This window comes from Armigeres subalbatus, chromosome 1 (assembly GCF_024139115.2).
Source record: "Armigeres subalbatus isolate Guangzhou_Male chromosome 1, GZ_Asu_2, whole genome shotgun sequence".
Lineage (NCBI taxonomy): Eukaryota > Metazoa > Arthropoda > Insecta > Diptera > Culicidae > Armigeres > Armigeres subalbatus.
In genome coordinates, this window is record NC_085139.1 from 253387206 (window position 1) to 253400996 (window position 13791).

Genomic DNA, 13791 nt, shown 5'->3' on the forward strand with positions numbered 1-13791 from the left:
CGCTATAACAGACCTCTGCGGGACTCCTGTTTCCTCCTGGTATATCCAGGAGGCGGAGTTGCCTATAAGGACCCAGACGGACCGCCGGGGAAAAAATTGCGAACGAAAGATAAAATGTTACCAGTGAAACCCAGGTCCACCAGCTGCTTCAGCAATAGTGGGGTCCAAATGCGGTTAAAAACCTTTGAAATATTCAGAGAAACTAAATTGAAGGCACTTTGGAGTACGTCAACTAATCCGGCGAAGTACGAACTGGTCCCGTGCCCCGGGCGTATTGGCAGAAGCCAAATCATCCGTCAGCTACAAGCTTTTCACGCAGCCAACGGTTCACCAATCTCTCGACTAGCTTTAATACACAGGAGGTCAAATCCACAGCCAACATAAACCACGGCTTTGACGGCTCGATGCGTCTCATCCGACCACCAACGGAAAGCTCTTCTTCCAGGTCGAGTACTGGTTTAAGGGATGGAAGAACCAGCGATATCAAGGACGACCTTGGAGAAGTCGGAAAACGTTGGCGGGTGCTTCTTTTCAACGCGCGCCGAATGTTGCCATAGAAAGATTCCCAGTCAGGGGCATAATAACGCCGTCGAGGCCTCTTAGTGACAGCGAAGGGAGAGGCGTTCGCAGTGACTTGTAGATCAGGGGCAACCTCCCATTTTAGCACGGAAAGAAAATACCGACTAGCAGTGGTCACATCTATGGCGGTGGCAGAGTAGCCGTTGAAAAAGATAGCGCTACCATAATTGAGGGGAACGAGATCGGCCTCCTCGAAAGTCTCGAGTAAGGCGACGCCACGGGGATCAGACCTTCTACGGATGGTGGGCGTTCATGTCTCCCACAAGTAGAAGGGAAGAGGGGACCTCGCTAATGATACTACTCACATTTGGTTAATGCCGGAGGTAGCTCCGCAGGGGGTAAACATTCACTGTACTGATGGGAATGCTTCCTCGGAGTCGAACTGCTACGACTGGGAGATCTTCGCTAATCTGGAGGACATCAAAGGGGATCTCCCGAAGAATTCCTACCACAACAGAGTGCCTGATATTTGAACAGGGATCTGGACAGGCTCTTCTTGCATGGCATTTCTTCGTCCACTGGATGCCGAGGTCGACCCGGTTGTTCCGGTGGGTCAAGACGTCCGGTCTACCGGCGCCCCGACTATCCAGGAAACCATGGAAGTTTTTTGGTTGGGGTTGCTTCATGGCACATGGGTTGCGGTAGTGAGGTTTGTTTTGGCACGTTGAAGGCGGAATGTGTACGTACGAATTGAAGATGCGATTAGAGTTTTGCGCCACTCTTTCTACTGATGGTACGTTGGGTTTTTGGTGCATCCTTGGGATTTTTGGGGTCAGGTGCGATGTTTGTTAGACTTCTTTTGGGAGTGTTGGACCCTCTAGAATCTACTTCAATACTGGCGGCGGAGATTTTGGCCCTGATGCTAGGTTTCTGGCTAGATGTTTTGACTTGAGGAGAGTAGAAAACATCATGTTTAGGAGCCATTTTGGATGAGTTGTTGTGGCTTTGCGAAGTCTGGGGAGCGAAATTTCCACTCATGATTGCGACGGGTGCAGACGAGCTAGTAAGAAACTTAGATGGTTGAGCAGCGGTTGGAATGAAATCAGATTGGGCGTTGTCGTGACTCTGGGAGGAGTCTAATCGGCTGTTCCTTTGCCTTTTTAACAGATCATTCTCAATCCTCAAAGTCTGGACTTCGAGCCGGATAGACTCTAGCTCGGAGCGCATGGCTCTCATTTCTTGGAGAATAGCAGAAGCGTTTTTTTTTTATTTAAGAAAAGACAGAATCACCGTCTTCGATCAGAGGTCGCACAGACTGAACACTTAACATCTAGCATGAGACAACGGACAGGACATTCATACAACATCCAGTGGACCAGTGGAGAACTTTTCACTTTACGAAAAGTTTTCTCCTTACCGGGGCGGGAATAGAACCCACACTCCACGGCACATGCGTCCAGACGATTGGCGTCGCTAGCCGCATGGGCACGAAGCCCACCCTGCTGTTTCTGCCCTTTCTGCTGTTGGTAATGGCCGAGTAGGCAGGTTTGTGGAGATCTAATTTATTTGTGTTTTTTGGCGTACGACCCTTCTACTCTTCCTGCTGGAGGATTTTTCTTGGCTCCGGGTAGGTACAGTTGTAGTCGACGTTTATTTTCTGCACTTCGTTTTCAGCTTGGTATCCGGGGCAGTCACGGCTAGAGATGCCGTTGTGTTCGCTGTTGCATTTGCTGCAAAATCTCAGAAAATCGCACCTCCTATCTTCTACGATCGGGTGATTACCCGAGCAGTTCCCACAGACGCTGCTAGTTGCCTTACAGCGGGCTTTGGTGTGGCCAAAAGACCAACAGCCAGAACACTGTATTGGAGCGGGATAGTAGGGTCGTCCAGCTCTGCACGCAATTCTTAAATGTCATTGTCGACAACATCCCAATACAATAAACAATGCATCTGAGCCGGTTGTGAATTGGATGGGTAATGATCTGAACCGCAGAACCATCTTCTGGTTTTTCCATCTTCAACAGCTTTTCGAAGCTGTTTTGGTTTCCAACCTTTAGGGCGTAGCCCGGGTATGAAGCCAGAAGAAGAAGATGAGTGGGATGCAGGTGATGCGAAAGCGAAAGACACCTGACGATCGGATTACTGATCGAGGACAATCAGCACGGTCTGATTCGCACCTCCAGGACAGCCCATGAAGCCTCGACGCAGGGTTGGGAAAAATCAAATTTTCGAAAAATCGAGAATGATCAAACTCACCCGCGATTTTACTTTTAAATTATCAAGTGATTAAAACTCGCCAGCGATTAAGAATCGTTTGAAAATCGTATCTTGATTTGAAGCATTTACCGTTATCTTTTAAACTATTTTTCCTTACTATCATGAAACCATAACGCCAAATAGAAGGTATAACGGGACTGTTGACAATTAGCTATTATTAGTGAAGATTAATGATTGAATGAAAATTCTGTGTTTATTATCGTTTGAGTACAAAATTTGAGAAGTTGTCGCCGGCGACAACTCGCCTACTGTTTTCACGTGAAAAGTTTTCACATGAAAATTGCAATCATGATCGTCTGATAATGATTAAGCACAACACTGCCTCGACGACCTGCAACATCATCACCAGAGAGCAAGCTTAACCTCAAAAGTGTCACTTTTTAAACAAACATGGCGACGACATGGCGGAGAATTTATTCGAAATGGAAGAATTGTTCTCCAGTTTAGCAAACGCGGGGCAGCAATTCGAGGAGAATCTCACTGTCGCGATGATTTTGAGAAGCCTGCTATCCTCGTATGACACCCTCACAACCGCCCTTGAGAACCGGTCGGACGACGACCTAACATTAGAGCTAGTCAAAAGGAAGCTTTTGGACGAGGCAGCAAAACGGCAAGGTGCTGGATCAAACTTGGCACTGCGAACCTGCCACAATAATAATAAGAAGTAGAGGCCCGACGAATGCTATTATTGCAGAAAGCCGGGGCATGAATGTCGGAAGTTGGCCCGTGATTCGGAAAACAGACCTAAACAAGAAAAAGCAGGAAGGGAGAAGGAAACAGTTTTGTTCGCGCTTGTTACGGGAGGATTTACGAGAAAACAAATGGAGGAGCACGATGAAGGATGTTGTGTCGACGAGCTTGGACATCGTAGTGAAATGAACCTCAGTACTGTACTTTACTCCCCCAGTCTATCGATGAACTTGCTTTCTGTTCCGTCTGTCGTAAAAAAAAGCTACACTGGTTTTCGACATGGCCGGCTGTCGCATTCTTCGCGGAAGCGCCATTATAGCTGTAGCATCTTTGAAGCAGGGCTTCATGGCAGCATTTTTGGCATCGTAGTCGTAGATTCGGTCACCGGGATCCGAAAGCAATCGACTATTTGCTAAAGGCCGAGCTGGTGGATGGTCTGACTCTCCGCAGGTGCAGTATCGACGAAAAGTGCGAATGTTGTTTGCAAGGTAAGACACCACGTAGGTACCCCTCTCCCTAGCCCACAAAAAACGGCGTGGCGGAGCGGAAAAAGCGGTCGCTCATCGAAACGCTTCTGGGCAGAAGCACTAAACACGGCTGTTTATCTTCAGAACGTTTTGCCAACGAAGTCCTTCGACATCACACCATTCGAGCCTTAACCCTTTCCCGCTCACGACTTTTTTCAAGAATTTCAATAGGAAGGAATCATCTTTGAGAAAAATGCTAGAACAAAAGTTATTTGGCATAGCTTAAATTAGTGGAAAACGAAAAAAAAAAATTTTGATTGTAAATTAAAAGTTAATTGATTGTTTTCTATAGTTTAACTATTTGTTCCCAAAATTGATTATATTTGCAATCTAATTGAACTATAAAGATGTGCCAAATATTGTTTCTTGTTGTTGAAATAATTCGATGAAGGTTAGAAGGTGCAAAATTTGATGGTGCTCTACAGACACCATGGACGGGAGAGGGTTAAACCGGTGTGAAACCAAAGGTTGATCTTCTCATTTTTTTGTGCAACGCTTGGGTTCACATTCCAAAAGTAAAAAGGAAGAAACTGCAAGCCACAGCACAAAAGCTGACATTCGTGGGCTACTCTTCTGAGCATAAAGCTTATCGTTTTTTAGACAAAACCACTCGAAACGTGTACATTAGTCGGGACGCCAAATTCATCGAGGAAGACGGGAAGAGAAATCCAACGGACGTTGTTAGGGACTCTTATCAGAGGAAGAAAAGGCAAAGAAATTTATTTTGATGTAGGTCACATACGAAACCGTTCAGTCGGACCCGTGAAAAGATATTTTAGTTACCAGATAAAGATTGTCGCTTCGGTTCCCTTTGTTCTGCTGTCCGAAACATGTGTGGTACCTAGCTGTCAAATCGTATGTATTTTTCCTTCATTGAGATTTAGATCCCCTATCCTCGCCAGCAAAAGATGTTCCGGACAGCGACGACAGCGACAATCTTTATCTGGTAACTAAAATATCTTTTGACCCGTGGCCTGAAGCGTTGCCCGAAGCTAAATTCGACGCGGAAGATGCTGAAAAGGTTGTATGACAAACTGCGGAATGCCATTCCGCGGAATTCCATTTTGCGGAGTCCGATTCCGCGGAATGCGACATATCCCGGAAAATCATTTCGCGGAATGTACATTGCGCGGAAACTGACCATTTCGCGGAATTCTATATCGCGGAATGACCCATTTCGCCGAAAATTTAATTGGGACATAATTTTTTTAGCTGGGTTACAAATGTCAACTCGTCTGTACTTTGTATGTAAGGCTGTCGAGGTTTTTCACAGTGTTTTATTTGCCGTCAGACTATGATCCACATATAATACTTGATATACCGAATGTTTAAATTAGACGTCATATGCATTATATCCAGTGAAACCTTGAAAATGAGATTTAAGAACATTTACATCAGGTACTCTATCAAGTGATATAGCTCGTAGTCTGGGCGGCACATTATAGAATATAAGTGATAAAGCGAACCTGACCATAAACATTGCCTCTTTGCCTTCTTAGCATGTATGCTTTTTACCGACATACGACAAAACACTGAATTCACCCTTCTTTAAATGCACGTATTAGCGCGGTTCTGATTTCTTAAAATACTGCATTTTTTAAATGAAGACATTTGGAAAAACAGAAAAGACAGAAAAACCCCGTCTTCGATCAGAGGTCGCACAGACTGAACACTCAACATCCCAGCATGAGACAACGGACAGGAGCATTCACACAACACCCAGTGGACTAGTGGAGAACTTTTCGCTTTACGAAAAGTTTTCTCGTTACCGAGGCGGGAATCAAACCCACACTCCACAGCACATGCGTCTAGCTAGACGATTGACGTCGCTAACCGCACGGCTACGATGCCCACGTGCATTGAAAATCTTTGGATTGGCCTTCTTTACATACACACGCTTTCTCGATACAAGATAAAAACTGGGTTCTGCGTTCTTTAATGCACGCATTTGCCCGAGGGTACGCCGTTTGGCATAAAATAATTTGTCATAATATTCGTTTGCCGTCGGAGACCATTCCTCAGAACGTAATATTCCCCAAAAAGTGAAAGTAATTCTATTTTATTGATTCTTTGTTCGTATCATTTTTTTAAAATCTAACGGATGCTCGAGATAAGGCGAAACACGTGATGTGGCCTTTCTTTTAAATCACGGTGCAATGCGAAAGGGGATATCATTCCTTCTTTTATATTACGCGATTGCTCGGGATGATGAAAAAGAGTTGATGATGCCTTCTTTCAAAGCACACATTTGCTCGGTGCAATGCGAAAGGGGAGATTATTCCTTCTTTTAAATTACGCAATAGCTCGGGATAATGCAAACGAATTGATGATGCCTTCTTTTAAAGCACGCGTTTGTTCGGATCAATCCAAAAAAGAAGATCATTCCTTCTTCAAAATTACGCGATTGTTTGCGATAATGCAAAAGAATTGATGCTGCCTTCTTTTAATAAAGCTCGCATTTGCTCGGTGCAATGCAAAAAGGGAGGAGATCATTCCTTTTTTTAATTTACGCGATTGCTCGGTGCAATGTGACAGGGGATATCATAGCTTCTTTTATATTACGCGATTGCTCGGGATAATGAAAAAGAGTTGATGATGCCTTCTTTAAAAGCATGCGCCTTCTTTATTGCCAAACGACTATTGTGTCAAGTGACCATTATGCCAAACGGCTTTATGCCAAATGACTTTATGCGGGGTAGCCCCCATTTGCCCGGTATATTGATTTTTTTGTATTGGCCTTCTTTATACGCACGTATTATTTGGATTGGCCTACTTTATATTAGGTATTAGGCTAAAACTGCGTTCTACCTTCTTGAACTGCACGCATTTGCCCGGTATAAGGCAAAACTGGGATCCTTTCAGTATTCGTGTTTCCTCGTACACAAGACTTAAAAGCTGTATGAATTTTTGAACAATGTACAAGAAGGATGAATTCAATAGATAGCATTCGTTCAATGACATATTTTAAAATGAAAAAGTTGTTAATTCAATGATTATTGAATGCGAATGAGGTAAGTATTACGCAACATTGTACAAATGTATCATACATGCCAATCTTCTATTTCAAAGGAAACAATTTGGCTAGCAAAATTTTCTTTTACATTATATCAAAACGTTAAAATTCAAGGAAAGATGTATTTCCTGCATGATTCTATGCTTTTAAGTATGTTACTAATAGCCTTTTTTTTAAATAAATTTTCCAAGTTATATTAAAATAATAGTGCACTTTATGTTTCTGCGAAATGGGTTATTCCGGGAAATGTCATTCCGCGAGATGGGTAATTTCCGCGGAACGCACCATTCCGCTGAATGTAGCACTCCGCGAAATGGGTTTCCGCAATGTGGGACTCCGCGAAATGGAATTCCGCGGAATGACATTCCGCAATTTGTCATACAATCGCTGAAAATGCTACGACAAATGGAGGGTCAATTTGAAGGATTCAGTAACACGGAGTCATTGCATCGTGGTGAACCGAGACGTTCTGCGCGTCCAACAAAGGGCATTCCACCACAGCGGTTCGCTGACGTCACCGGCGTAACGAAACATGCCATAGATGAACCGCAAACCTATTCCGAAGCGATCGATGGTCCCGAAGCGGCGGTTTGGCAGGCAGCAATGCAGGAAGAGATTGAAGCTCTTCAAGAAACCGGTTACTGGGAGCTCGTCACCCTACCTCCTGGGCGCAAACCGGTAGGATGCAAATCTACGTATAAACAGAAGGAAATCAAAACCCGGCAGGTAGTGTTGCACAAAGCGGATTTTCCCAAAAAAAATGGTCAATACTTATTCCTGTCGTCCGCCAAACAACACTTTGGACTATCCTCGTTTTAGCCAGCTGTTGGACTACCCCATTAGGCCAGCGCGCGCATTTATAGCGTACGTACAGCCCTATGAGTAATACGGATAACAGAAGCGTGGCAGGTTTGATTTGTCACCAGGTGAGTTGTTCTAATCAACAAACACTTGTTAAGCTCCTGAATATAAGGAGCGCCTACCTGTATGCCGACCTAGAAGAAGAGGTGTACATGAAGCAACCGCCCGGCTTCGATCGGAACGATGGTAAGGTATGCCACCTCAGGCGCTGCATTTATGGGCTCAAGCAATCAGCTCGAGCTTGGAACAGAACGATCGATGGAGTGCTGAAGTCCATGGGCTTCAAGCCAGCAGATAGTGACACTTGCTTGTACATCCCGAAATTGCAATGGGAAGCAGAGCTACATCCTAATGTATGATTTCTCGCTTAACTTTTCAAAAGAACCTAAGTAACATTTTTTTCATGAATTAATTTGAGTACTGCAAAGCTTTCATGTTTTTCAGTTGATTGCGCTATTCAAATTAATTCATAAAAAAATGTTGCTTAGGTTCTTTTGAAAAGTTAAGCGAGATTTGCTCATCGTGTGTAACTCAGAAGCCAAATTCGACGAAATTTGTCGTCACCTTTCGTTGCGCTAGCTGATAGGTGTAAGCAGTTAATGTGATACCGGAAGTTGCTCAACGACATTATCCGATCTAGGAAGATAATCCTACCTGGATACCTGTCCCGGGAAGATAATCAATCGTGCATAAAAATCGGCGAGCCAGAGCGTCTTGAAAGCTGCTCGAATTACGGCAGGGACATCGTCGCAGATTAGAACCGATTCTTTAAAAAGGTCAGAGAAAGCGACTCTTTTAGCGTTCGTTCGTCATCCGCCCCATACGGAGTGTTGTCGCAGAAATGTCCTACACAGTTGACAAAAAAAACGGCTCTTTTTTTTACAATTTTTAATGTTCTATTATTGTCAGGCGGTTTTTATGACTGATTAAGCTCAAATTTGGCCTAAAAAGTTTTTGCATGTTGTGGTCAAATTTCATAAAATTTGGTCGACAAAAACCCCCTGGCAATAATAGACCAAAACCTGCCAAAGCCGTTTAATCAAATAAAATTCATTCATTGTGCTCTTCATGAATTTCATAAAACTAGCCTAAAACCAAAACGTGACTGGGGACCGGCGTGTACTGTTTTGTCAGATCGAAGTGGCATTTAGAATTATCAAATATCAATCTATTAGGAGTTGCACTCACTGAATGAATTTTATTTAATTGTTGAAAATTGTAAAAATTGTCCCTTACCTTGTCCCCAAGGTAAGGCTTTGTGCACAAATTAGTAACGCGTGAGCAGACCTTTTAATTACGTAACGCGCACTGAGACAACTCCCCCCATATTTTCCAATTGATATAAAAACATCATAAAAAATGTTATTGTTTATTCAAGTTTTAGCCTCATTTGAAGCAAAACATTGAACTAATGCAAATTAAGTACCCGATAGTGTTTTTTATCAATTTTTTTTATTTTGTTACGTAACGATTAATAAACTTCCCTATCCCTGTGTCACAATAAGTAACGGTTGCTCAACCCCCCTCCTTTCCCCTCAAGCGTTACGTAATTTGTGCAAAAGTCTAAATAACATACTATGGGACTGCTTCTAATATGGTACGACTTTGTACTGCAATGGATCCGTATAGAAGGTAGGCATTGATAATCAAGTCTTGTAGTCGAACGTGCTTGTTAGTATTCCACTGCAAGCGATAGGGGGCTCCCGGGAGAGCTTCCAGATGAGAAGTTTTGAAAGCTATCGTTATCGTTCGTTGCCCATCGTCAGCATCTCATCCTAATCTGCAAATTTCTTCTTTTTATTCACAGCCCATCGACAAGAAGGCGCCCGATTTTGTCTTCTTCGCTCCTCGTGTCCGCATCAACAAGCGAATCCTGGCGCTGTGCATGGGCAATCACGAGCTCTACATGCGCCGCCGCAAGCCGGATACCATCGATGTGCAGCAGATGAAGGCTCAGGCCCGGGAAGAGAAGAACGCCAAGCAGCAGGAGCGCGAGAAGCTGCAGCTGGCCCTGGCCGCTCGGGAACGGGCCGAGAAGAAACAGCAGGAGTACGAAGATCGCCTGCGGACGATGCAGGAGGAGATGGAGCGCTCGCAGGCGAACCTGATCGAAGCGCAGGAGATGATCCGCCGCCTGGAGGATCAGCTGAAGCAGCTACAGTTCGCCAAGGACGAGCTCGAAGCCCGCCAGAACGAACTGCAGGTCATGATCAAGCGCCTGGAGGAGTCGAAGAACATGGAGGTGGCCGAACGCCAGAAGCTGGAGGACGAAATTCGCGCAAAGCAGGACGAGGTGCAGAAGATCCAGGAGGAAGTGTCGGTCAAGGACACCGAAACCAAGCGCCTGCAAGAGGAGGTTGAAGAAGCCAGACGGAAACAGGTAAAGCGTAAAGTATGTATGCATTTTTTAAGATCGTTCTCTCCGTTCCTGACGTATAGCCGAGAGCACCCACCACCATGATGAACGCACATCACAACCTATCTCACCATCGCATCATCACGATGTTGTACATAATCTTGAGCACGCACGCCTCTGTGCCTTTCAAGTCTACGTCTACCGAATCAGGCCACACGTGTTGCCACCGTTTGTGGAGAATGCTCCACATTCTTAAAGTGTAATGCGGAATTGCGAAAGAGCAACAAAATTCTATTTCGGTTACTTCCTTTCTTACAGGGATTTTAACATGATCACTTTTTCACAGAATTAATTTTATTACTATCTATGAGGGACATGTGATTCTATCGTGAAATCAAAAACACAATACCAGATGATGATTGTGGAATCGCATGTCTGTCATCCTTATTGTATCACGATTGATAACTTTCATCAAGTCACATGTCGAATCCGTCCAAGACTAATTTCTCTGATCCCATCCCCAACTTCGATGGCAACCGCCAGAACGAAGCCGCAGCAGCGCTGTTGGCGGCCACGACCACCCCCAATCACCATCACGTCGACGAAGAGGAGGAGGATAACGAGGAGGAGCTGACGAACGGTGCCGAGAATGGAACCTCGCGGGACTACTCCAAGGACTTCGACACCGACGAGCACATCAAGGACCCGGTCGAAGAACGACGCACGCTGGCCGAACGCAACGAGCGCCTGCACGATCAGCTTAAGGTGAGTGTCTTAATCTTAATCTCCATGAACCGGGTGCACCATTTCTAACTGTTCTTAATTTAATTCTTTCATTCCACTTCCTAATAAGGCCCTTAAGCAAGACCTGGCCCTCTCGCGGGACGACACCATGGAGACGGCCAACGACAAGATCCACCGGGAGAATGTGCGCCAGGGTCGCGACAAGTACAAGACCCTGCGCGAGATCCGCAAGGGTAACACCAAGCGCCGCGTGGATCAGTTCGAGAACATGTAAAGCCGCCGGGGGTCAGATTATCGCTTTTTCTTTCAACTGCGACGCGACGCGTTGGACGTTAGTGTTTCGTCTTACTCCTTTCGGTTCCGGTTGGGTGGGGCTCGCGCTAGAGGAGTTTTAGCGGTACAGGGGGAGAGAGAGTGGGAGCCCTCCAAGGAGTATAACATTTATATAGTATATATTGTAGGGTTAGCAAGAGATCCGGAGGAGGAGCGCAGTTTTTTCTAGTAGTAATATTAATTTAGTGGTAGTAGAGTGTAGGAAAGTGCGGAAGCGAGAAAGTGCGCGTGCGTGCATGGGGTCCAGGGAAATAACAGAACTATAAACACTTACATACAGACACGGAAGGAAAGTTTAGCAATGTACTTTATCAACTACACAAAAACACACACTATTATAGATTATCATTGTCGCAGTTAATTTAGGAGTTGTAATTCTTATACTGACTAACTTTTGCGTAAACTTGACCGCTGGTTTCTGGTTCTGGCAAGCACACACACATACATACAACTACTTAAATAGTTGCACACGTGCACACACATAGGGACGAGCGCAAACGATGAACATCGGCGTGTTAGGAAATCGGACGTTCATTTGTGGTAGGAAAGAGTGTGTATGCGTGTGATTGGGTAGTATTGTAATTGCGGTGACTTTATAGCATTGACTATCTTCCAGAGATGAATTTAGGCGTTGGGAGTTTTATATTTCATATGAGGAGTTAGACTCTGTTCGTAGTTCTTTTCCTGTATACCTTCCTAAAAGTATTTAAGCAGCAAAGTTGCATTTTCGCCGACTCCTGATTCGGAAGTTTGTTTTCTTCTTCATTCCTCGTAGTATATTTTTCGATTTACGCGAACGGTGTGCCCAAACTGATAAACCGAAAAACCTTACATAAGCAGCATGAAGTATATAAAATTAAACAAATAGAATGAAAAAGTTGTATAAGTTGAACATTGTTATTACTGCATTAGTGTATAGTAGGAAGAAGACAACTAACGAATAAAATGGAAAAGGAAATAGAGAGAAGAAATACATTACCAACGTTTCGATCTGTTCATGTGTGGCAGTTTTGTGAAGACGTCATTTTGAAAAGACTGGCAATGACTATGAACTTTAACTTTTATGTCGTCATTTTGTTTAGTTCTATGATTGCAATTTTTTTTTTCGTTGACACGGCACATTTAACTTTTATGCGTCAAAATTAATCGTTTTTGATTTCAATAAATTTTGTTAACATACCAAAGCTGATCGTTTTTGCATCAAACTTGGTCGTTTTCTTCAAGCCTGTCTTTAAAATATGTGGCCTTCACAAATTATCTGCAAATGTGCGAACAATGCAGCTAAATGGAACAGATGATCGGCATACACAAGTACACACGAACGGAAGATGGCGCAGATCGCATATAATTGTTATTAAGTTTAATCAACTTATTTGTAGGGATTGAATTTAAGTTTAAATAATATACAAAAAGAAAGGAAAATCGGAAAAATAAGCTAAAAACAAAATCATATGTTGATAATTATAATAATTAGGAAACCAGTCCAATTTGTATGAACTATTACAACCTTTAATACACACACCCATACCATGGAGCAACCATGTTCCACTGGCTTTGTGATCAACCTAGGTTGCAACTAACACATTTTCCTGAACGCACGTCCAGAGCATCGTTTGCGGATAACGGAATCCTTCCATTCTGGGAAACCTGACCAACTAGCTGATGTTACAACAATTTGTTAGTGAAGATTTTCAGTCGTCCCTTCCTGTAAAAAAAACTCTGTTTTCGTATTCGAATGGCAATCGAAAATTAAGAAAAACAATTATTAGTAACCAACAACACTAGATGAGAGGCGGTACGCCACGCAAAAACACATACGCGCATGTAATAATTTCTATCTGCCATTATTTTACGTTTTTATTTTTATTATTTTTGTTTAAATTATTTTTAATTAATTGAATTAATTAAAAAATAAACTAAAACGAGAACACAACATGGAAGCAAATACAAACACGCAGACACATTTTTGATTTATACAACACAAACACACGTACATATATTGCGCCGGTAAGCGAAAGAAAGAGAAGGGGATTGTAATTATGAGAAAAGAACACACAAGACACACATACACAAAAAAACAATGAAGAAGAATTCAACAATCGAAGCATATATTAATAATAGCGAAGAAAAAAAAAGAGAGATGAAAATGGAGAAAATCCGAAAACCGTCTTAACCGGCATTTGTGACACCGCACACTCATGTGAGCAAGTGGAGTGGAGTCAATAAGGGTGGGGTTGAATTTTTTTCCAAAGATTTTCTTTTCTAATGCCATCTCTTGGCTGCCCAAAATGCCAGTATTTTCCACCTCCCAATTTCGTGTTTTAAATTTTTGATTTGATTGTTTTTGTAAAGATTTTTTTAAAACCGTTGAGTTGCTTCGTGTTCAACGTTCTTTTTTATTTTGCTATGATTGTATCTGTTCTGTAGTTTGGTGGTAAAATCTTTGATTAAAATTCACGCCATATAATGTA

The 13791-nt window shown here is 43.3% G+C and overlaps 1 protein-coding gene across 4 annotated transcripts in view; it reads left to right on the top strand.

Moving 5' to 3' along the window:
- Positions 1-13791, top strand: part of LOC134206731 (moesin/ezrin/radixin homolog 1-like) — a 176074-nt gene extending 162283 nt beyond the window's left edge. For 3 of the 4 annotated variants that reach the window (XM_062682458.1, XM_062682460.1, XM_062682457.1), the window contains exons 6-8: positions 9695-10279; positions 10787-11008; positions 11097-13791. In XM_062682458.1, coding sequence (XP_062538442.1) covers positions 9695-10279; positions 10787-11008; positions 11097-11261 — 972 coding nt within the window. In that variant the 3' untranslated portion in view covers positions 11262-13791. The remainder of the gene's footprint in view (positions 1-9694; positions 10280-10786; positions 11009-11096) is intronic. The other variant, XM_062682461.1, reaches the window with a different exon arrangement.